Here is a 25,716-nt window from a genome sequence, read left to right as displayed (position 1 = left end):
TTTTGTTTTGGTGTTTCAGCTGTCAGTGACGACTGTTTCATCCACTGCATGGGAGACAGTCCTGGATTACTTACTTGGACAAGCAATAAAGGTTTATGCTTTATCATAAGTGTTTAGGGGGCACTATTGGGGTATTTGACTTTAAATCCTGTTATTTGACCCAAACAATTAACTGATAATTAAACATCAATTAAAAAAATAATACAATCAACTAATCATTTCATCCCATTTATTCCTATTTGGATTTACTGGGGCCGGAGCCTGTCCCAGCATGCACTGGGTGGAAGGCAGGGAGACACCCTGGACATATCTCCAATCCATGAGAGGACCAAATGGAAGACTTGACTGCCAGGCTGAAAAGCAGTGTTTCACTGCCCTATCTGGTTGAAGGTTTAAAGTCTGTTTCACCTCTGACCACAGTCAGCATCACTGATGGGTGTATTTGGGTATGGTCAGAAGCTTGTCAGTTGCACCTGTAACCACACCCAACAGTGATGTCACAGTAAGCAACTTTATTTTTTTATTTACTTTATTTAGCACCTTTAAAGAGCAGAAAATCACAAAGTTCTTCACAATAACAATAAGGCAACAGACATGAATACAGACTCAAGAAAAAAACACACCATGAAATAGAAATAAATAAAAATAGAATAATAATTACACAGTTTGAAAGTTTAGGAGCCACAACCACAAAAACACAGTCTCCTTTAGTTTTAAACCTGGAGTGAGGAACAACCAACAAACCCTGATCAGAGGACCTCAGAGGCCTACTGGTGACATAGGGCGGCCGTGCATCTATAATGCTGCCCATGCAGAGCTCTGTAAGTGATTACAAGAACCTTGAATTGAATTCTGAATTTGATGGGCACCGAGTGAAAATAAATCAAGATTAGGGTCACATAAGACATTTTGGAGGACCTTACCAAAACTTAACAGCAGCATTTAGGACCACTTGTAAACGATTCAGGGATGTTTTGCTGAGAAAGGTGAAGAGGGAGTTACAATAGTCAAGATGAGACAAGATAAAAGTGTGAATAATCATCTCCATGTCAGCTTGAGACACAATGGGCCTTTGTTTTGCAATGTTTCTCAGCTGGAAAAACTAATTGATCTGTAGGAAATCACCTGCCACACATTTTTTATAGACTTTAAACTGAATATTTTGCTACATTTTGAGGCTTAAATGAGATGTATAATTTTAATATAATCTGCATGGCAGTGACAGGAGATAACTTATTGTGACTTATTATCTGCCCAAAGAGGCACAGTGTCTGACACACCCTGGAGTATACTTCTACATCACTGCAAAAAGATGAGAAGTTAAACAACTGGAGGTCAGCAAAAACAAGATTTTCATGGGGTGTTAAGTTGCTCTGACTTTCAACTTTTAAAGTGAGTTCTTCTGGCAAATATTTGCTGTCCATAGCATACCATTCATGTGTTTACTATTATGAATATTAGCAATATTTGTCCTTTTCATTGTTTGTTCCATTGTTTCCCGTTTTACTGTTTTTATTTTTCCCCATTGTTATCTGTTTGTTGGTTTCTTTATTTGGTCTGTTTCTGCATCCACTTGCATTCTGGTATTGGTTGTTGTGCCAGTACTGTTATATGAGTATTTTTCCTGGAATGAATTTACATAGAGTGTGTGTGAAAGGTAAAGATCAACTTAAAGCAGTAATATATTTTTGGCCAACTGGTTATAACATTATAACCAGTTATTAGAGTTATCAATTATTTTCAGTCATTGGAACAACTGATTTATCGACTAATCATTTCATCTCTATTCTTTGTCTTTACCCCACACTTGCCTGTTCCATTTTCCACGCCACCTCACAAAATAGAACACATATTATATATCTATCATTTACTGAAATGTGACAGATGTGATTGCTGAGAACAGTTCTCTACTTGTGCTAAAAGCTTTAAGAGTGAAGAAGGATTGTATGGGAAGAGTTTCTTTGTCTGCAGCCTCGTCACCACCTCTCTGAGCTCTGACAGACAGAGGATTGCTCTGGCTGATGTTTCACAGGTCACCTGTCCTGACTGAGGTGCCATGTTTGGACTTGATGTTTGCTCACTCTGTAACAGTTGTAATGATGTTTCTGGTCTTTTTTCTGTAACGTTAGATGACTCATATTGTTTCTGTCTGATAGGTATTGGTGGTCCATCAATCCCCTGTTTCACATCCACAGCTCTAAATCTACTTTTCTTCGATACAGATGCCCCTGGTTCATCCTGAGAAACCTCCATGTTCTCTGGGTCAGACTCGTCAGAACTACCGTACTCTACAAGGCGAAACCCCGCAGCCAAACGGATCATTTCCACTGGTGAAATAACATCTGTGGGCTGAACACAAGCGCTGAATTCAACTCGATCTGGCTCACCTTTATATGTCAGTGCAAACATATCACCACCACATGAGGCAGAAAGTGATTGCTGCAGTGAAAGATGACAGTCTGACACACTAATTCTTCCACATGCTGCAGTGAAGCCCTGCCAGTCAGCTCTGAGGTACTTGAGGTACCGCACAAAGTACTCCAGAAAGCAGGATTCAGTGGAGATGAGGAAGTCAAGGAGGATGCTGTGATCAAAGGAGATGCTCTGAAGCATAAGCAGGAAGTGGCAGTGAGGGTTGCAGCCAGAGGCACAGGCTGCCTCCAACACAGCAAGGTCATCCAATCTAGAACACAGTCTGCAAAGAGAGACAAGCAGTTCAGTTAGCTAATTTTGAAAACATGACACCCGCCCCCTGGACTGCACCAGCTGATTTCACTGATTGGTTTCTCATCTCTGGTTGAAGGGGTGTTAAGGTAAGGTTACATTACACGTCTGCCCTATGAATATTTGCTCCATCTATCATTCACATCCATTTAAGTCCGCAAGATGGACAAATTTGAGTGTGTTTTTCCTGTTTTGGTGTGATCTCCAGCCAGATACGACGGAATCATCTTTGTTCAACTTACCAAGCGTATTTGGAAGTATTATATAGTGTGTTTTCTTCACCCACTTTACTCTACTGAACTACAAACTGCAGTTTGAGATTTTAACTTTATAGTTTGAGATAGCTCTGATCAGTATTTATTTATTACCCATGTCAGAACTGTGACATAACATTCTTTTTCAGGGCTGAATGCGAGACAGTTTTGTTGAATGGAAGGCTAATGCGACCATATGACCAATCCCATTGCAGATGCTACTACATGTTTGTCAGACCATTTTCTGCTGACCTTTTATAAAAGCCACTATGTGTAGAAGTTTTTGTTTGTAAACAAATTAGACAATACCAGTGAAAACTGATACAGTCTATGTGTTGTTTTCAGTCCTTCATTCTGTGCCCCCAGGTTTATTAGTCTAATCTGTCCAACATTTACTCAGTCATCAATAGTTGCTGTTTAACTGATGTTCTGTGATAGATCATAGGGAATTAAAATGCTGTATATATAGTGGTGTGAAAAAGTGTTTGCCCCCTTCCTGATTTCTTATTTTTTTGCATGTTTGTCACACTTAAATGTTTCAGATCATCAAACTAATTTAAATATTAGTCAAAGATAACACAAGTAAACACAAAATGTAGTTTTTAAATGAACATGCAATGAGTCTTTTACAGCGCTGTGGAGGAATTTTGGCCCACTCATCTTTGCAGAATTGTTGTAATTCAGCCACATTGGAGGGCTTTGACTAGGCAACTCCAAAGTCTTCATTTTGTTTTTCTTCAGCCATTCAGAGGTGGACTTGCTGGTGTGTTTTTAGATCATTGTCCTGCTGCAGAACCAAGTCCGCTTCAGCTTGAGGTCACGAACAGATGGCCGGACGTTCTCCTTCAGGAGTTTTTGGTAGACAGCACAATTCATGGTTCCATTTAACACAGTAAGTCTTCCAGGTCCTGAAGCAGTAAAACAGCCCCAGACCATCACACTTCCACCACCATATTTTACTGTTGGTATGATGTTCTTTTTCTGAAATGTGGTGTTACTTTTACGTCAGATGTAATGGGGGGGACACCTTTCAAAAAGTTCAACTTTTGTCTCGTCAGTCCACAGAGTATTTTCCCAAAAGTCTTGGGGATCATCAAGATGTTTTCTGGCAAAACCTGATAAAAGCCTGTGCCCCCCAGCTATGTGGAGTCCTTCACCATGTCTTCAACCTGAGCCTGAGTTTTCAAAGGGTCCCTGTTCTGTGGAAGACATCTTGCCTTGTTCCTGTGCCGAAGACGCCGCGTCCCAGTGGCTCCAAAGACTACAGACTGGTGGCACTAACCACCCACATAATGAAGAACCTGGACTGGTGCTGGAACAGCTGCGGCCCATGGTCAGACCCCCCCTTCAGTTCGCCTACCAGCCCTGGCTGGGAGTTGAGGACGCCATCATCTTCCTGCTGAACACCCACCTGGACAAGCTGGAAAGCACGATAAGGAACATGTTTTTTGACTTCTCCAGTGCTTTCAACACCATCCGGCCAGCCCTGCTGGGTGAGAAGCTGGCAGCGATGCAGGTGGATGCCCCCCTCGTGTCCTGGATTGTTGACTACCTGAATGGCAGACCACAGCATGTGTGTCTGCAGCACTGCGTGTCGGACAGCGTGGTCAGCAACACTGGGGCCCCTCAGCCAGCAGAAATAAGCAGGTAACAGGGCTTGCTAGATGCAGTTAAAGGGATAATATAAGGTTTTCTTCCTGTAAAGCAGTTAATAAGAGAATTGTGTAGAAATTACATTGTGCTCATACAGGTGTGAAAATATGTTCATTGTTCTATATATTTATTGTGATATTTTGTACCCAGTGTTTTTAAGTGAAGTACTATGAGTGGTTTAGAGCAGAGCTATATACTGTATGTTAAGGCGATTACAGCCTTGTTGTCTGCAAGTGTCTTTTTTATTGCTCCCACTTTAAATCTTAAACATAGTGGCTTTAAATATAGAATTTTCTTTTGATATACAGTATACATAATCTTGTGAACCACACAATAACATTTCAGTTTAATTGCAATGTTTTCATTTGTTAAAATTGTAAAATTATTCAGCTATGTTTTTGTAAACAAATATTGAAGGTGATAATATAGAGCGACTCATGCTGCCTTAAGGAATTGATTGAATTTTACTTTTCAGGGTAACAATGGAAAGTTGTAGTGCTCCTTTTCCCCCCTACTGGCTTCATCTTTAGCACTGCTGCTGCTGTGACTCTGCAGCAGCTGTCCTCAGTGTGCCTTGCTTGGAGCAGAGACAGAGCAGAACTGAACTCTCTCTTACAGCAGCAACGCAGGGGCCTGTGTAATGTTCCTTCAACAATACTTAATTAGTGCCAACGGCTACTACACAAACTCTGCCAGCTAACTTTAAGTATTAACTTTGAGGAGAACAACAGACGAAGCGACAGAGCGGTTCCTCCATCTGCACAAACGGACTGCACAGCAAGGACTTTCCTTCAACTTTCCCCGTCTGCCTCATCCACATGACCAGATAAGAAGAACTTCAAAGCAACCTGCTTTTCCTTCACGGACTGGTAACATATAACTGGGCATAGCATTTTTCTGAGGTTAATTGTTGTGATGTGTTTTCACTGTAGGTTATTTTGGTAGCCACATGCTAAGTTGATGTTAGCGATGTTTCACACAGACACAGGGTCATGCATGAAACTAACTATCCTCTTTTCTAACCTGGCACCGTTTATCCTACACAGTTCACACATACATTTCAGTTTGGCCCTTTAACAGAGCCACACTCTTTAACATACATGGCCTTGCTGCCATTTTGAATTTCCTTTCTTTGTCTAATCATGCGGCCGCTGAATTTGATTTATTTAGTTTGACGTGATTTTCGACCCAAGCAGCCATTTTGAATCACACACAGACGCGTTTGTTTCACTATCTTCGTGGGGTCATAGACGTAATGCTTTCCCTAGCCCCTTACCCTAACCTTCACCATCACAACTAAATGCCTAACCTTAACCCTTACCCTAACCTTAACCTAATTGTAACCTGTACCCTAAAACCAAGTCTTAACCCTCAAAAAGCAGTCAATTTTAGTCCCCACAGTGACACAAGTCGCCATGGGTGACTGTCATGGGCATTCAGGTTAAAGTCCCCACTGGGATATAAGAACATTGCAAGGAAGGTGGCGGACAAAACTAAATGGCAGGCAGACCCACGAATCTCAAACAAAGGGACAGAGCTAAAATGGGAGGATGAGCTCTATTTGTCCTCAAAATAACGTGCAGCTTAGCTGGCTAAGCTACCACATTATTTGGGCTGTTTGAGATGTTTGTAAGTGTGTAAATGTGCATGTAAAGGTGTGTGGGTTAGTGGAGAGTGAGAAGAGAGAGGAAAGCACACAGAGTAAGGTACAAGAAATCTCAAATGCCGTGGCAAAGCGTAATAGCTGTCCCTTTATCACACAGTAATCCGGCAGTAGACTTTCGTACACTGGCCATGTTACTGGACCTTAGTCTAAAGCACAGTTATTAGCTCCCACATTGGCTAAAGCTAACACATTTAAAATGGCCCAACAGTGTGGTACCGATACAAAATGGAACATGCTAAACACAAAGAGAAACACACCGCAATTTGAACGTAGCGGCCCATCACTTTTCCAAAAAGCAAAGCACAATTCACAACAATGAAACTTGGATGAAAAAACACAGTTATAAAATCTATCTCTATCCAGACACAAGCCTCTTACTTAAAATTGCTCTTGGTTAGCGATTGATGCCCCAGTTTGTCTGGAGTTGTCCGGCGGAGTTTACGGAACTGTTCCTTTCGGGGCAGCAAAGGAAAACAGTGGTCGATGTCGGTAGGGAGAGGGGCTCAGCGGTGATCTTGCTCTATGTGAAGTTAACGGTCAGTCTATGTCTCTTCCTTCTGCAGGTACGGGATCGTTATGGGGAGTTAAAACGATCAGGATCCAAAAAGTATTCAGCAAACACAAATCAATCTGTTTCTCGTCCAGCGACTTAAAGATCTTCCTAGGGACATTAACGCTCACGTGAAAAGCGTCTTCTTGTGGTAACGGCAATTACCACGGAGAGAGACGTGAGACGCCTCCTTAAGTAAACGGGTTACTGTGAAAATGGCAACGGGCAGTGTAGAGCACCAGGCTTTATAGAGTTAGTGTCGTCATAACTGTGCACCGAGATTTCATGCGCTATCTCGCATGTCTCATCCAATAGGAGTCTCTTGTTTAGATTCAAATGAGATCTCGCGTTGGGTTCAAACAAGATCTCGTCTCATTTTCACATTCAAGGTGTGAAATAACGGCTGTGTCAGCTTGGCGCCTTTCCAGGTAGGCATGTCTTTTGTCCCTCACACGTGGCGAGGCCCAACAAGACAGACAGACAGACACACACACACACACACCCTTTTGTTCTTTAGTGCATGTAGAGTTAGACTTTATATTGTGTGTTTTTGCCTTGTTCAGCTTTTAATAAATGTTTGTGTATAATTATGTTGGTTTCTTTAATGTTGCACAAGAGTTAATCATTTGCCAACCTCTTCTATGTTGAACTCCAAATCCTTTAACCTACTATCTATTAATGGTAATTTTGGTTATATTTATTAATTTAATTATTAATCTGAGTTACAAATTGATAGTTTAGTGTATTTTATGAGACTGAATCAATTAATTTGGCTATCCTTTCCCTTGTTTAAGGGTGGTGCCCCAGTGGACTTTATTAATTAAAGTTATTATTTATGATAATCTTTGATAATTTTGAATTTAATTGATTGCACCTACACAATTTGGTGCCCCTTTAACCATTGTAAATCCCAAAATCAGCCTTCAGAAACCTTATCAGCCAAACATATTTTCATATTAACTGTTTGCATGTCATGTTGATAAAAAAAACAAAACAAAAAAAAAAAACACATACGTATGTGTATCTGTTGTACCTGTGATTGAGGAATATGGAAAGCAAAGCTTTGGCTGCCTCGAACATGTCGTCGTCCTGTTCTCCAAACAGCCAGCTGACCCAGCAGCAGAGGTGAGTGACCTCCGTCAGCTGAACACTGTACTGCCTCAGGAAGCCCCACAGACTCTGAAGATACCCATAAACCTCTTTGGCACTTTCCGCTTCTGCTGTAAGAGGACACAGGGAGGGTATCAGCATAGCAACTTAACTGATATGTGAGATGAGTGCCCCCTGCTGTGGAAATGCTATAATGGTGTCCAGAATTCCTCTTCTTGCTATATTACTGACCCATAAGGATGCTAGTGCTGTCAAGTTATTGCTACATTGTCTGATTTGTTGTTCTGAAAACTGCACACCCTGCACTATCATCAAAACAGGACAGAAATGAAGGCATAAATACTTACCTAAAGAAAAAGCAGCAGTGCTAGGGTTCTTATTCTCTTGTTCCATATGTTGTTGGATTTGCAAACCATATTTATTATAATTACGACTGGAAAACTTTTCCTCCAAAGCTCTAATACAGTGGTGTGAAAAAGTGTTTGCCACCTTCCTGATTTCTTTTTTTTTTTTTGCATGTTTGTCACACTTAAATGTTTCAGATCAAACTAATTTAAATATTAGTCAAAGATAACACAAGTAAACACAAAATGCAGTTTTTAAATGAAGGTTGTTATTATTAAGCGAACACAAAATCCAAACCTACATGGCCCTGTGTGAAAAAGTGATTGCCCCCTAAACCTAATAACTGGTTGGGCCACCCTTAGCAGCAACAACTGCGATCAAGCATTTGCGATAACTTGCAATGAGTCTTTTACAGCGCTGTGGAGGAATTTTGGCCCACTCATCTTTGTAGAATTGTTGTAATTCAGTCACACTGGAGGGTTTTCGAGCATGAACTGCCTTTTTAATGCCACAGCATCTCAATAGGATTCAGGTCAGGACGTTGACTAGGCCACTCCAAAGTCTTCCAAGAGGTCACAAAAGACCCCACAACAACATCCAAAGAACTGCAGGCCTCACTTGCCTCAGTTAAGGTCAGTGTTCATGACTCCACCATAAGAAAGAGACTGGGCAAAAATGGCCTGCATGGCAGAGTTCCAAAACGAAAACCACTGCTGAGCAAAAAGAACATTAAGGCTAGTCTCATTTTTGCCAGAAAACATCTTGATGATCCCCAAGACTTTTAACATCATACCAACAGTTATAGGGATACTCCAGGCTCCACTACCCACTAATCACCCACACCTGCTCCCAACTACACTCCTGCTCCCCATTAGTTCCCAATCACAGCCAGTATGTAAGCCCTGCACTCACCTCAGTATGTGTCCGACCTCGTTTGAATCTAGGACTCTCCATGCCACTCAGCATATCACCTATAACTCCCTTCTCCAGCGTTTCTCCGGTCTCCAGTGTTTCTCCGGTCTCCCTGCCTGTCTCCAGTGATCTCCATGCCTGTCTCCATTGATCTCCCTCCTACAGACTTCCCTCTCTCCATACCCACTATATCTGGCTGTTATTCAATAAAGAACATTCCTTGTCCATCTTGGTGTCCCCAGCCTGTCTGTTCTGTAACAACAGTAAAATATGGTGGTGGTAGTGTGATAGTCTGGGGCTGTTTTGCTGATTCAGGACCTGGAAGACTTGCTGTGATGAATGGAACCATGAATTGTGGTGTCTACCAAAAACTCCTGAAGGAGAATGTCCGGCCATCTGTTCATGACCTCAAGCTGAAGCGAACTTGGGTTCTGCAGCAGGACAATGATCCAAAACACACCAGCAAGTCCACCTCTGAATGGCTAAAGAAAAACAAAATGAAGACTTGGGAGTGGCCTAGTCAAAGTCCTGACCTGAATCCTATTGAGATGCTATGGCATGACCTCTAAAAAGGCAGTTCATGCTCGAAAACCCTCCAATGTGGCTGAATTACAACAATTCTGCAAACCTTCATTTAAAAACTGCATTTTGTGTTTACTTGTATTATCTTTGACTAATATTTAAATTAGTTTGAAGATGTGAAACTAAGATGCAAAAAAAATAAGAAATCAGGAAGGGGGCAAACACTTTTTCACACCACTGTATATCTAATTTGGCATTTGCCACTTAGGGATAGCGGAAACAAGTTAACAACATTGGCATATATTGCTTTCTCTTAAGTTGATCATGACATTTTAGTTGACACTTAAGTGTCAATAACTGAGATTAACGATTTAATTGTATTTTTGTTTCTATTTTATTCCACACATCGCTGCTGTTGTGTTTGGCGTTGCAACTACACCTAAATCCATGTTGTTAATTTATATGGCTGCTCATTGAAATAATGCTGTCATTGGCAAAGGAGTGTCAATTAATCTTCGAACAGTTTGCACCTGTGCGCTTTCTGAAACAATGCTTTACCTCTCACACACACATAGATTTGTTTCAAATAGCTTGTTCTATAACTGTTGTAAAGTGGTTTAAAACAGTTAATTAATGTAGATGGATGCTTGATTTTATTTTCAAAAGTTAATATGCAACAGGGAAACACAAAGCCATGTTTCCATTCAAGCATTTTTAGGCAAATGATATTTAGAAAAGCGACAAAACTTCCACAATATCACTAACTAGGTTTTACACTCACTGGAGGCGTTTTTTTCCTTTTGTCCATAAGGAGTTTATACGACAAATAGGTGATGGAAATGTTATTGTCGAACAAATAATGTAGCAAATATTACATGACAGATCAGCTGTTTGGTCCGATTACATTGCCCAACAATTGTAAACTGGGTTTAAATATACTAAAATTAAGCAGCAAAGGACTGTCTGTAAGTGATCTCAAGCATAACTTTCCCCAGAGCTGTCAAATGCACTGCTCTACCTGTAGGGGAGACTCTCTGTTGTAAATCAAGAGATCCATTATTGGCACCCCTCTGTCATCATCTTGCTATGGAAAGCATGGTCTCATATGAGCTGAAACAAAATAACCTACCCAATAGCAGTAAGGTCTAGACAGCCAAGCTCTTTTTTTACCTTAAGTCAATGTGTGTTTCTTATGCTAGATCCACACAGCTCACACCGACTACTCTTGTAGATTAAAACAAAACAAAAAGGTTTATTAATTCACTTTCTCATAAATAAATAAACTTGTTGAAAACAAAAAGAAAAGGCCACCGTTTATCTCTGTATATTCCAAAACTCCACAACACGATCGGATATCTGGACAGCTCCATTCTGCAACTGCAGCTACGCACCACAAGTGTCCTTAAGTGTCGGCAGTCAGTCCTGAAGGGACATGCATGTATTTCTTTATTTTGTATTACAGGTCACAAACAAATACAATGCAATTGTAATTATTCAGAGTAGACCTGGATTAAACATATTAAGAATAGAAGCAAATATGACAAAATATCAAAATCCAAATAATAACAAATAGTATTCAACTTCAAAACTTCCCTTGATTGTGGAATCTAACGATTAGGCAAAATGATCGCCATCAGCTCAAATAATCATGATCAGGCGATCATGTAATAATTGCGACAGGACTATTGATTTCATTCACTTGGACATCAACATTATCATTCATTTGGAGTCGAGTTTCTGGCCACCTGATGAATGTAAGACCAATATTCCCTCTCTTTCTGTCATAGTTTGGGGTTTTGCCCTGTTTCCTGTTTTATTTTTTAGTGTTCTCCTCTCCACGTAAAACCTAAACAAAAACGCTGAAATAGCACAACAAAAAAGGAGAATTAAATGTGGACTCTTAAACATCAGATCTCTGTCATCGAAAGCTGTACTAGTGAACGATTTAATATCGTCGGCGGGTCGTCCACCGTCGGAAGGTCGGCGGTTCGATCCCGGCTTCCCTCAGTCCACGTCGAAGTGTCCTTGGCAAGACACTGAACCAAATTGCTCCCTCTAAATTGCTGGTGTGTGAATGATTAATTAGTTTCTTTGTACTGATGATGATGCAGTTCTGCCATCAGTGTATGAATGTGTGTGAATGGGGTGAATGTGATCTGTATATGTGTGAAGCGCTTTGAGTGGTCAGAAGACAAGAAAGGCATTTACCATTAGCCAAATGAATCCACTCCACCCAGTCATATTAATACTCATATTCCTCGAGTGGAGTTGTAGCCATCTTTGACTCAAGCCTATTAATCAACCCTAAACCTAAACTAAATTATAACTCATTCGAAAGCCTTGTTCTTAGTCTTTCACACTCAATCTGGAAAACACGACGACCAATTCTATTTGTTATATTGTACCGCGCTCCTGTTCCTAATTCTGAATTTTTAACTCAATTCTCAGTCTTTTTTATCAAGTTTAGTCCTTAAAACAGATAAAGAAAGTAATTATTGTAGGAGATTTTAATATTCATGTGGACGTTGAAAATGATAGCCCTAGTACTGTGTTTATCTCATTATTAGATTCGATTGGCTTTTGTCATAGTGTACATGAAGCCACTCACTGTTTTAACCACACCCTCGACCTTGTTCTGGTATATGGCATTGAAATTGAACATTTAATAGTCTTTCCACAGAATCCATCCTTATCAGGCCATTACTTAATAACTTTTGAATTGCTATTGCTGGACTACACGCCATTAGGCAAAAATTCTTACTCTAGATGTCTGATATTGCTGTAGCTAAATTTAAGGAAGCACTTTCATCTGCATTTAATTCAATGTTATGTCTCGATATATCAGAGGACTCCTATGCTAATTTCAGTCCCTCCCAAATTGACCATCTAACTGATAGCGAAAAATACAAACAACCTCAGGTTTCTTTTCAGCACTGTAGCCAGGCTGACAGAGTCACAGCTCTATTGAACTATGTATTCCTATAGCCCTCAGTAGTAACGACTTCATGAGCTTCTTTAACGATAAAATTTTAACTATTAGAGAAAAAATTCATCAAGTCCTGCCTTCAACCGGTGCTGACTTGTCTTCAAACACTAGAACAGCTGTAGAGCCTGATGTGTGTTTTGGCTGCTTTGCTCCTGTCGATCTTCTTCAGCTGACTTCGATGATTAATTAATCTAAGCCTACCAACTTGTCTCTTAGACCCCATTCCAACTAGGCTGCTTAAAGACGCTTTACCCTTAGTTAGCACCTCTTTACTGGATATGATCAATCTGTCTTTATTAACATGCTATGTACCACAATCCTTTAAAGTATCTGTAATTAAACTGCTTCTTAAAAAGCTCACTCTTGATCCAGGGGTTTCAGCCAACTATAGACCTATATCTAACCTTCCCTTTCTCTATAAGATCCTTGAGAAAGCAGTTGCCAATCAGTTGTGTGACTTTCTAAATAACAATTGTTTATTTGAGGATTTTCAGTCAGGATTTAGAGTGCATCATAGCACAGAGACAGCACTGGTGAAAATTACAAATTACCTTTTAATTGCATCAGACAATGGACTTGTCTCTGTACTTGTCTTGTTAGATCTTAGTGCTGCATTCGACACCATTGACCATCACATCCTATTACAGAGACTGGAACATGTAATTGGCATTAAAGGAGCCGCACTAAGCTGGTTTAAATCCCATCTATCAGATCGATCTTAGTTTGTACATGTTAACGGTGAGTCCTCTGTGCAATAGTATTAGGAAACACTCCATAAACTTTCATTGCTATGCAGATGATACCCAATTATATCTATCGATCAAGCCAGGTGAAACTAACCAGTTAACTAAACTTCAAGCATGCCTCAAGGACATAAAGACCTGGATGACCTGCAACTTTCTGATGTTAAACTCAGACAAAACTGTAGTTATTGTTCTTGGTCCCAAACACCTCCGAGACACATTATCTAAAGATATAGTTGCTCTAGATGGCATTGTCCTGGGCTCCAGCAGCACAGTAAGGAACCTTGGAGTTACCTTTGATCAGGATTTATCCTTTAACTCCCACATGAAACAAACTTCAAGGACTGCCTTTTTTCACCTACGTAACATTGCAAAAATCAGGCACATCCTGTCTGAAAATGATGCAAAAAAATGAGTGCATGCTTTTGTTACTTCTAGGTTGGACTACTGCAATTTCTTATTATCCAGCTGCCCGAATAAGTCCCTTAAGACTCTCCACTTGATCCAGAATGCTGCGGCACGTGTACTGACGAGAACTACGAAGAGAGATCATATTTCTCCAATATTAGCTTCTCTGCACTGGCTCCCTGTAAAATCCAGATTAGAATTTAATATCCTTCTCCTCACCTACAAAGCTCTTAATGGTCTGGCACCATCGTATCTTAAAGATCTCATTGTACCTTATTATCCGACTAGAACACTGCGCTCCCAGAATGCAGGGTTACTTGTGGTTCCTAGAAACTCCAAAAGTAGAATGGGAGCCAGAGCCTTCAATTATCGAGCTCCTCTCCTGTGGAATCAGATCCCAGTTTGGGTTCGGGAGGCAGACACCATCTCCAAATTTAAGAGTAGGCTTAAGACTTTCCCCTTTGATAAAGCTTATAGTTAGGGCTGGCTTGGGTGAGTCCTGAACCATCCCTTAGTCATTCTGCTATAGGCCTAGACTGCCGGGAGACTTCCCATGATGCACCTCTTTCTACTCTCTTCCTCTCCCACTCCATCTGTATGCATTTTTATCCCATTACTGCATGTTACAAACTCGACATCTTCTCTCTCCCGTAGTTTTGTGCTTTCTCGTTTCCCTCCTCTCTCCTGTCGCTTTCAGGAGGTATTTCTGCCTCCGGAGCTGCAGAGGCTGGATCTGATTTTGCCTGCTCCCTGTTGGATTTGTTTGCTTGTTGGACTTGTTCCCTGTTTTTGACCACTGCCTGCCTGAGACCCGTGGTCGTTCCCTGCCAATGGTCGCGGCCACCGTGTTCTCTCTGATGTCTGCAAAGCTGCCTTCCTGTTCTGCCTGCCACGCTACACAAGCCAGCTGCCTTTCCTGTTCTGCCTGCCACGCTACACGAGCCAGCTGCCTTGCCTGTTCTGCCTGTCATGCTACACGAGCCAAACCCAGAACCTACACCCACCGTCTCCATCCTCTGAGCCCAGTTGGTTCTCCACAGACTGTGACTACTAACATCACTACTGGCTACAGCGGACTACACCGGACTCGCGTGCTCTGGAAGAGCACTTATCAACCTGTCATTGCTTGCCGTATTATAATGAAAACTCACTACTACTATCGAGTTCTGTACTTTCCTGTGTTCTGCATTTGGGTTCTTAGATCGTGCATTATATGACACTTTCAGCTCTGATTTTGTTCTCTCCCAACTCCTGAAGGAAATATCTGCTAATATAGCTGTTTAGCTGCTAAATGCTCTTATGTTCACCAGCTAGGTTTTTAAAGCTACAAACTGCTGTATGCTACAAACTGCTGTATACGAAAAAGACACTATGAGAGCGGTGAGAATGAACCAAAAAATTCTCTATAGGGTTATCATTATGAGTGACCCCTTTCACATAGTCACATTGTCATTTGATACATTATTATCATTAACATCATTAAATATCAATTATACCTGCTTTAACGCTGTATTAATCAGTATTTTTATATTAAATGGGTTAACAATGTTAACAAATGACTGTGTAATGTGGAAAGTATTGCTCATAATAATGAACCCACAGAGAATTAACAACTCTGCACTTTCCCTCAGCTATACCAAGCGTTTTATCATCTTTCAGCTTGCTGTTTTGGTTTTACAACCTGCAATTTTACTGTTTTGATTCAGACTCATCACTCTCAACCTTGTTTCCAGCAGCAGCAAGCAGCTGTTTTCAATGAAAAAGCTCTGATAAACCCACTGTACACTACCTGCCCAGCACCAAACAACAAAGTTAGACTGGTGAACATAGTGGAGCATTTAGCAGCTAAAGAGCCAGAGATTTTTCTCAGGAGTTGGTGGAAACCAAACCAGAGCCAAAAGGAGAGTGAATATTGGACTGACATTCATCAGGTAGACGCTCTGTCTGCTGGATTTTGCTCTGTGTCTGCTGGATGTGTAAACAGGCAACTGTTTGCTAACATTGACATTTCACATATCAACTTAATAAGGTGATAATGTCAGTGTTGTGATTACAGGTTGTTGCGCTGGCCCCAAGTGGCCAAAAATCAGCTAAACCTGCTTTAATCAAAACATCTTGACACTTTACATTAGTTTAAAGTTCACTTCAAACTTATTGCTTTTAAGCACCAACTCCCTGAAAATGTTCTCATGTGACATCAATCCAGAATGAAACACAATGCATACAGTATACCATATACTATTTGTGTACTGTTGTTGTGATTTTCATCATGGATTCTCACCTGCTCCAGCAGCTGTTTGGATGTGAAGCTCCATGGACTTGAGAAGAAGCAGGCTGACAGCTCTCAGCATCACACAGTCTGGTTTCTGACCTTCATCACCTCGGGTGTGTCTAGTCCCCCCAAAGAAAGAGGCACACTCCACTTGAACACTCTGTAACCAATTAGCAGCCACTGCTGTTAACACACTCTGAGCCAGCATGCTCATATCAGAATTGAAGTGCTCATATTTCAGCCCAGGGAACAGCACTTCTCCTAAAGCCCAGTCCTCTCCAGCCTTCTGAAGAACAGCTCTCTTTAGAAGCAGCAGCGCTCGCTTTTTGATAAAATACTCTGAGGAGCAGCTGATAATTGTCAGGAGTGCTGAAGAGTGGATGTAGGTTATTCTCTGACTCTTCAGACAGACACCAGTTCCACATATCAAACTGGATGCAGTCAGCACCTCCAGCAGGTCCAGCAGGAGGCAGAATGTTGTTCCCCAGTGTCTGTTGCGGGTAAAATCCACCAAACACTGCATTACCTCTTTTCTCTCTTCAGGGAGAAACTTTGAACATAAAGCACTCAGGCTAGAGTCAAAAGCTGCCAGAAGTTTCCCAAGGATCTCTGATGGAAGAAAACGCATGCATTCAAAATGAGAGATTAGACACAGCAATACAACAAGGATTATACTGCAAGCAACCTGGGCTGCTCTATTCTGGCCTTCATGTTAGTCTTAACTGCTGTACAATTTTGTACACTGCAATTTTAATGAATGATTCATCTTCATCTTAAATTTAATACATGCAAAAATGCCAACCATTCTCTGGTTGTAGCTTCTCCAATGTGATGATTGGATTGGATGTGATGATGTTTCTTAATTGTAAAGAAAATATATTTGGATTTTGGACAGTTTGGCTAAAAATAAGAATATTAAACAGCTGATTAATAGAAATTAATAGAAATTATAATTAATAATGTAAATAATAATTAGCTGTAGCAGTAACTTTGACTGAGGATTTGATTTCCCCACCATATACAGTGGGGCAAAAAATATTTAGTCAGCCACCAATTGTGCAAGTTCTCCCACTTAAAAAGATGAGAGGCCTGTAATTTTCATCATAGGTACACTTCAACTATGAGAGTCAGAATGAGGGGAAAGAATCCAGAAAATCATTGTCTGATTTTTAAAGAATTTATTTGCAAATCATGGTGGAAAATAAGTATTTGGTCAATAACAAAAGTTCATCTCAATACTTTGTTATATACCCTTTGTTGGCAATGACAGAGCTCAAACGTTTTCTGTAAGTCTTCACAAGGTTTTCACATACTTGCTGGTATTTTGGCCCATTCTTCCATGCAGATCTCCTCTAGAGCAGTGATGTTTTGGGGCAGTCACTGGGCAACACGGACTTTCAACTCCCTCCAAAGATTTTCTATGGGGTTGAGATCTGGAGACTTGCTAAGGCCACTCCAGGACCTTGAAATGCTTCTTACGAAGCCACTCCTTCGTTGGTCCGGGCGGTGTGTTTGGGATCATTGTCATGCTGAAAGACCCAGCCATGTTTCATCTTCAATGCCCTTGCTGATGGAAGGAGGTTTTTACTCAAAATCTCACGATACTTGGCCCCATTCATTCTTTACTTTCCTCCCCAAAGCATGATGTTTCCACCCCCATGCTTCACAGTAGGTATGGTGTTCTTTGGATGCAACTCAGCATTCTTTCTCCTCCTTTTTTTGCTCACCGTTCTTGTGATCATTTTGACCCCACGGGGTGAGATCTTGCGTGGAGCCCCAGATCGAGGGAGATTATCAGTGGTCTTGTATGTTTTCCATTTTCTAATATTTGCTCCCACAGTTGATTTCTTCACACCAAGCTGTTTACCTATTGCAGATTCAGTCTTCTCAGCCTGGTGCAGATCTACCATTTTGTTTCTGGTGTCCTTTGACAGCTCTTTGGTCTTGGCCATAGTGGAGTTTGGAGTGTGACGGTTGTGGACAGGTGTCTTTTATTCTGATAACAAGTTCAAACAGGTGCCATTAATACAGGTAACGAGTGGAAGACAGAGGAGCCTCTTAAAGAAGAAGTTACAGGTCTGTGAGAGCCAGAAATCTTGTTTGTAGGTGACCAAATACTTATTTTACCGAGGAATTTACCAATTAATTCATTAGAAATCCTACAATGTGATTTCCTGGATTCTTTCCCCCCATTCTGACTAGTTGAAGTGTACCTATGATGAAAATTACAGGCCTCTCTCATCTTTTTCAGTGGGAGAACTTGCACAATTGGTGGCTGACTAAATATTTTTTTACCCCACTGTAGCAACACTTAATGTAGCAGTTAATTTGGAAATATATCCTTAATATGAGACTACAAACAAATGCAACAATGTCACGTCTATGTGAAAAGTTAGGCATAAAGATGCGCGCACACACACACACACACACAGTGGGTACGGAAAGTATTCAGACCCCTTTACATTTTTTACTTTGTTTCATTGCAGCCATTTGCTAAAATCAAAAAACTTCATTTTATTTCTCAAATGTACACTCAGCACCCCATCTTGACAAAAAAAAAAATACAGAAATGTAGAAATTTGTGCAAATTTATTAAAAAAGAAAAACTGAAATATCACATGGTCATAAGTATGCAGACCCTTTGGTCAGTATTGAGTAGAAGCACCCTTTTGAGCTAGTACAGCCATGAGTCTTCTTGGGAATGATGCAACAAGTTTTTCACACCTGGATTTGGGGATCCTCTGCCAGTCTTCCTTCCAGATCCTTTCCAGTTCCGTCAGGTTGGATGGTGAACGTTGGTGGACAGCCATTTTCAGGTCTCTCCAGAGATGCTCAATTGGGTTTAGGTCAGGGCTCTGGCTGGGCCAGTCAAGAATGCTCACCGAGTTGTTCCGAAGCCACTCCTTTGTTATTTTAGCTGTCTTGTTGGAAGGTGAACCATCGGCCCAATCTGAGGTCCTGAGCACTCTGGAAGAGGATCTCTCTGTACTTGGCTGCATTCATCTTTCCTTCAATTGCAACCAGTCGTCCTGTCCCTGCAGCTGAAAAACACCCCATAGCATGATGCTGCCACCACCATGTTTCACTGTTGGGATTGTATTGGGCAGGTGATGAGTAGTGCCTGGTTTTCTCCACACATACCGCTTAGAATTAATGCCAAAAAGTTCAATCTTGGTCTCATCAGACCAGAGGATCTTATTTCTCATAGTCTGGGAGTCCATGTGTTTTTTGGCAAACTCTATGCAGGCTTTCATATGTCTTGCACTGAGGAGAGGCTTCCGTCGGGCCGCTCTGCCATAAAGCCCCGACTGGTGGAGGGCTGCAGTGATAGTTGACTTTCTGGAACTTTCTCCCATCTCCCTACTGCATCTCTGGAGCTCAGCCACAGTGATCTTTGGGTTCTTCTTTACCTCTCTCACCAAGGCTCTTCTCCCAAGATTGCTCGGTTTGGCTGGACGGCCAGGTCTAGGAAGAGTTCTGGTCGTCCCAAACTTCTTCCATTTAAGGAATTTGGAGGCCACTGTGCTCTTAGGAACCTTGAGTGCTGCAGAAATTCTTTTGTAACCATGGCCAGATCTGTGCCTTGCCACAATTCTGTCTCTGAGCTCCTCGGGCAGTTCCTTCGACCTCATGATTCTCATTTGCTCTGACATGCACTGTGAGCTGTAAGGTCTTATATATACACAGGTGTGTGCCTTTCCTAATCAAGTCCAATCAGTTTAATTAAACATAGCTGGACTCCAATGAAGGAGTAGAACCATCTCAAGGAGGATCAGAAGAAATGGACAGCATGTGAGTTAAATATGAGTGTCACAGCAAAGGGTCTGAATACTTAAGACCATGTGATATTTCAGTTTTTCTTTAATAAATTTGCAAAAATGCTGAGTGTACATTAATGAGAAATAAAATAAACTTTTTTGATTTTAGGAAATGGCTGCAATGAAACAAGAGTGAAAAATTTAAAGGGGTCTGAATACTTTCCGTACCCACTGTGTGTGTGTAAATGTAAAATATAATATATAGACTGTACTTGTAGAGCCTTTCTAGTCTTCTGACCACTCAAAGCGCTTTACACTACATCACATTCACTGATGGCAAAGGCTACCATGCAAGATGCCAACTGCTCATCAGAAAGAAACTACTACCTCTAAGCTGCAGCCGACTCCAAAGATAAGATATATCAGCTTTGACACATGTTGATCAATAAGTAACAAAAAGCTGCAGTACAGAAATTAACAAAGATATGTTTGAAGTAATTTAGTAACAGTGCCTCCATTACATAGTTTGTGCACCAAAGAGCACTGACAGTTATTTTTACACTGTCTTGTTCACAACATATGTTGGTCACAGTTCTTTGAAAAATCCTTGTCAAAACATATTTATGTTATGTTATATGTATATCAGAGTTTGTATTTTCAACATTCTTCCTGTAACAAATTTTATGAGCTATTCAGTGACAGACATGTCCTAGTTTTGGGGGATAGTGACCAACAAGCTTATTATGGGTTCACAAATCAGCAGAGTTTGGCTGTCACTTAGATCTAAGCTTAATGAACAGACAGCTTCTGCTCACAGTGTGAATGCACAAAACTTTACCTTGATGAGCTCCTTTAAGAAGTTTTTTTAAGACCTCAGTCAGTGACCACAGACATGCATCCAATTCGATACCAGGGGGTGAGCTGTGAAATCCCTCCACACACTTCTGCTTCCAGACAGGACTGACAGTACTCTGAGAAATGAAAGTATATATTATACACATATAATCTTAGAAAACAGTACAAAATGTCAGTGTGCTGCTATATGAAGATAGTATTGGTCAAATAATCACTGCTAATCAGCTCAATTCCAGATTTTTATTTACCTCTGTGAACCCTACCACCCCTTCCATCTGAATCCCCTGACCTTTTCATCTGTCTTGTCCATGTCCAAATTTGTATTAAGCCAAACTCTTTGCATGTGCTCACTGACACTGTGTGACTTCATGCATTTTTCTATGATAATAAACACTGAATAGGCTGATTGTAATGTTATGGCATGCACAGAGCTCATACTTTCCTATGATTTTCTGCACAAAGGAAAAACTTATACAACAATGTATAATTTTTAGCTCTGGTCTGGGGCAACTGTTTGGAGGGCAATTTATGGCAATTGCTCCTCCACTGTATGATAGTGTCACATCCAATATCTGTAGGTACATGATGCATACATTGAAATATTCAAACCCATGGCTGCAACATTCCTTGGGCATCATTTTTGACATATTCCCTCAAAATTCAGATTTAGTATCTTTGGTAACCTTCGGAATCTAGAATTTAAAATTTGTTAAAATTGGTTAGTATAAACAATGTTTGGACACAATATCACCCTGTATGTATGAACCCGGTGAAAAGCTGGTGTGGTTAAAGACAGTTTACCAGTAAAGAAGTTTAATATAAAATAGACAGATTGTGTAAATAAATGAAATAGATGAACAAGTTTTCTAAGCAAACTTGGCTAAAACCTCAGTGGACTGCAGCCCTGAGAACTCACATATTTGTGGAGATGATAGAAAACACGCATTGATACACACTTTGCAGCCAGATGTGAGATGATCTGGTCCTTAGCCTGGAACTGATGGACCTGTGGAACAGTGGGCTATTTAGATGTCAGTGTAGAAAATGACATTATGTTAAAACTAAGTTGTGTCTTTACTCAGCCTGAGGAGAGCGGGGGACTCACAAGTTGTGACATGAGATCCATGTCTTCAAACAACACCCTCAGGATCTCCACGCAGTATAACGCGACTGCTGGAGGAAGACTCTGGGACGTTAAGCTGGATGTGATCTTCTCCACCAGAGTCACACTGATGCAGGTCAGCTTCACACTGTTGTCACGGCAATACTCTACAGGTGCACACTCTCTGTTCTCACCGGGCACCAGTCCACACACCCCGGAAAATATCACACCCGCCACATCGGCAGCACTTTGGCTGGGACATGATCCCGTCAGAAAACATCTGTATGCAGCTGTCAGACAGTCAAAGCGCTCTCTCAGAGTGGATAGGATCGCTTTGTGCTCCATGATTCTGCCTCTTCCGTATGGACCTGCCATGTGATACAAGCGGAAGGCGGAAGCAACGCAAGCTGAATCAAGTTACAAAATGAGATGTAGGCCTATGGTATATGTGCCTTCAAAATAAAACAAATTTCAGCTCGTTCATTCCTGTTAGCCGTGTCCTAATACCGTGTCTTAAAGTCCGTGTAAAGCAATAATAAATATGCGTTCTGAGTTTGTCACACCACAGAAAAATGTGTTATTTACCACCCAGCCAAATTTGAGTGATAAAAAAAATCGGCAAGTAAGTAAAATAAATTATCATAATCTCGAAAAAACAAGCAGTATTCTCTGCTCTCAAACGCTGAGGCCGTGTCCACTGAGGGCGCTGAAACCACGCCCACTCAACTGTCAAATAGATTCACACAACCATACAAGTTTGAGTCTCCAGATCCAGATTCTAATTCAGAGGACAATGACCAGCTACCTGAGAATCAACCTTGTCCCTCTCAGTCTGCAACACAATGATATTTTTTTCTCCCTTTATGCAAGTTAGCAATATGTAACTAGCATGGATAGCAAAATAAAGTTAAGCTATCAATAAATAACAGAATAAAACACATTTTGCCATTATAGCAGATTTTATAAATGATTTGTCTGTCACAGATCAAACTAACAGCCATCACGGTTTTCGTTATATTGCATATTAAAATATTAAGATTTTGTCTAATGTGTAGGACAATGCTCTCTACCACCAAATATTTTATTATATATATATATATATATATATATATATATATATATATATATATATAAGCGTATGAACAAGCGTCAGCGACAAAATCGGTTGTCAGATGATATCAGTGAACTAACAGAGAGGATGAGATAGCTGTCTAACCTGCTTGATGAAAAATCCATTAGATTCTATTGTATTTGATGGAGAAACTAACGGTACGTGTGACATCATGACGTAGCAGCAGCGGCGACGTACCATAGGTCATCACTATGCACACGGCGAGTGTAGAAATGGCCCTCCATATAGCGGCGACATGTCTGCTAATTTGTCCAAGAAATGATGGGATTGTGCTGCTCCAACCATGGGCACCCTAGGATCACATCAGCGGTGGAATCCTCCAGAACCAGAAGATGTTCATGTTCCACATGTAATAGTCCAACCTGGAGCATGACTGGACCAGCACTTAACTGGACACGTTTACGGCTGAGGGGTTGACCTGTCACGGAATGAATCTGGTAGATGGACGGCGTGGTTGTGGTTTTGAGCTTGAGCTGGCGGCAGAGGGCACCAGAGATGAAGTTGCCGGCTGACCCGGAGTCGAGGCGAGCATGGGCTAGTATGGAGACATTGACAGCAGTAAGCCTTACAACGGTAGAAAGTGGCTTCATCTTATTCAAGGAGGGAAGAATGGTACTCACCGTGGGACGAGGAGGATGAATGGGGCATGTTGAGATGACATGCCCCGTAGCACCACAGTACAAACATAAGCCCCGGGACAGCCGCCTCTGCCGCTCAGCGAGTGTCAATTGATTATTTTCCAGTTGCATAGGTTCGGGACCTGGTTCTGGAGGGCTGATGGATTCTCGCTGGCAGAAGGATTGTGCGAATAGTGGCTGGCACTGGTGTTCCTCTAGACACGACTGCATACGAGTGGCAACTCTGATGGAGAGCTGGATGAATCATTCGAGGCCGATGGTATCCTCGTATGCAGCGAGATGCAGCCGCACCCTGGGATCCAACCCCTGGCGATCGTTCGTTTCATCCGCTGGCAGCCGCGAGAGTCCTGAACTTGAGTGCATACTCATTTATGGATTTAGAATCTTGTTTTAAATGATAAAGATACTCACCGACCGAAGAATCACCTGCTGGGATGCCGAACACCTCTTTGAAGTGAGTTATGAAGTTGTTTAGAGACTGAGTAACGGGTCCATTTTGTGACCATATAGATTCTGCCCATTGGAGTGCTCATCCGTTTAACTGTGAGATGATGAAAGCCAGCTTGGAGCGATCGTCGGGGTACAGGTGCGGCTGCATCTCCAGGACCAGTGAACACTGCAAAAGGAAGCTGTTGCAGTCCTCCACCAAGCCGGAGAAAGGCGCTGGTTTGGCCATGGGACTGGCATACACCGGTGGTGAAGGAGTGACTGCAGAAGTGAGGAAAGTGATGGCTGGTGTGGGTATAGGTGGACTGGTGGAGAGACAGAGACCATCCACGAGTTCTTGAAAAGGGTCTGTGGAACTCTGCTGTAGTCCTTCGGTTGGGTCTGGTCTTTTGTTTTGGACAGAAAGGCAGGAGACACCGATATGGAAGCAGATGGTTGTTTATTGGATTACAGCACGGTAAACACAGTAATGCAGGTAAGACGTTAGGTTATGGATTCTTAATAGGATGAGTAATGGCCACAGATACTGTCCTTTGTTTTACTAGTCTGTAGATGGTGGATGGGTAGCTGGTCGATGACCGAGTGAACACACGAGGAACGTGGAAGGTAGGTAACTCCCACACAGGCGCTGATGCACAGAGACTGGGAAAACATGCTAGAGTAGAATAGAGAAGCCGTGGAGATCCACATGTAGAGTCCTTTGGTATTAACGAGACCGGACAACTGACTGAGGTGAGTAGTGTGCTTTTTTTTCCCCAGTAGTGATGAGGTGCTGATGGGGAGCAGGTGTGTGTGATTGGTACTCTGGTGAGGGAGTGCGCTGTGACTGGCTAACGGTGGAGCCTGGCGTGTATGTGACAGGTTTTTTATGTGATCTTGGAATTTTAAAACTCTATAGCTTTCATTGACCAGTGTCTGTTGTTACAACAATTAAAATGTTCAGTTCTCAAACGATCACACACCTGAAAGGGTTCAGTTTCATGCTGCATTCCCCCTTTTATGGTGAAAATTTAATTAACATTAACATTACAAGGCACAAGGTAGATTTTAGTGATGGGAATTACAGCTCTTTGAAAGGAGCCGGATCTTATGGCTCTGTTCCTTTCGGAGAGACCCGGCTCTTTTGGCTCCCAAATGGCTCTTCATTTAGTATCACTTATGCTGGTTACTGCCTAAGTTACATTCTTATTTGTTGCAAGAAATAAATATGCAAGATTCTTCATCTGCAAGACATTGAAATATTCTGTCATATTGATGGTTAAAAAGCGGGATATATCAAGAATAACTTTGCCACACCCTACTAATAAAATAGTATGGTTAATAAGTCACCAACAGTGATGTTTTGCAGTTAGAGATAGGAAGGAGGAGGTCGGGAGGAGTAGAAGGATGGTGAGGGGGAGAGAGAGAGAGAGATAGTTTCAGTTCACGTCAGAAAACCAACCTCACAGCTCATTTAAATCCCAAGTCCTTTTCAGGGTGGACAATTTATTTCCTTATTTATTATCAAAGTCTCTTTCAAGATTCAGAATTTTCCAGGAAGTTAAAATGTATTAAATAAATGAATTTAAGTTGCTTAAGAAATTTTAAGTTGTGTGATAATACTGACTTTGGTGTCAACAAGGCAAAATTGTATCCCTTC

The 25,716-nt window shown here is 41.4% G+C and overlaps 1 protein-coding gene across 2 annotated transcripts; it reads right to left on the bottom strand.

Annotated features, from left to right (window-relative positions):
• Window positions 1-511: 511 nt before the first annotated feature.
• Window positions 512-22,363, bottom strand: lins1 (lines homolog 1). Of its 2 annotated transcripts, none has more exons than XM_044189574.1 (6): window positions 21,864-22,363; window positions 21,675-21,764; window positions 20,742-20,874; window positions 16,155-16,754; window positions 7,881-8,064; window positions 512-2,695 (listed from the first exon to the last, which is right to left on the bottom strand). In XM_044189574.1, the coding sequence occupies exons 1-6, from the start codon at window positions 22,233-22,235 to the stop codon at window positions 1,864-1,866; spliced, it is 2,211 nt and encodes a 736-aa protein (XP_044045509.1). In that variant the 5' UTR covers window positions 22,236-22,363; the 3' UTR covers window positions 512-1,863. The 2 variants fall into 2 exon arrangements, with proteins under 2 accessions (XP_044045509.1, XP_044045501.1); XM_044189566.1 differs by having other exon boundaries at window positions 7,881-8,067; window positions 21,864-22,359.
• Window positions 22,364-25,716: the final 3,353 nt, after the last annotated feature.

This window comes from Siniperca chuatsi, linkage group LG1 (assembly GCF_020085105.1).
Source record: "Siniperca chuatsi isolate FFG_IHB_CAS linkage group LG1, ASM2008510v1, whole genome shotgun sequence".
Classification (NCBI taxonomy): Eukaryota; Metazoa; Chordata; class Actinopteri; order Centrarchiformes; family Sinipercidae; genus Siniperca; species Siniperca chuatsi.
The sequence above is the reverse complement of the archived record's forward strand: the minus strand, read 5'-3'. Positions and strand labels throughout refer to the sequence as shown.

What these genes read in the sequence shown, in the direction of transcription:
- lins1 (XM_044189566.1), bottom strand. Translation starts at nt 22,235, where the DNA reads ATGGCAGGTCCATACGGAAGAGGCAGAATCATGGAGCACAAAGCGATC. An exon ending in TGGATCTCATGTCACAACTT is followed by an intron (nt 21,765 to 21,863) that starts GTGAGTCCCCCG and finishes ACTGTTCCACAG; the next exon opens with GTCCATCAGTTCCAGGCTAA. An exon ending in TCTATCATCTCCACAAATAT is followed by an intron (nt 20,875 to 21,674) that starts GTGAGTTCTCAG and finishes TTCATTTCTCAG; the next exon opens with AGTACTGTCAGTCCTGTCTG.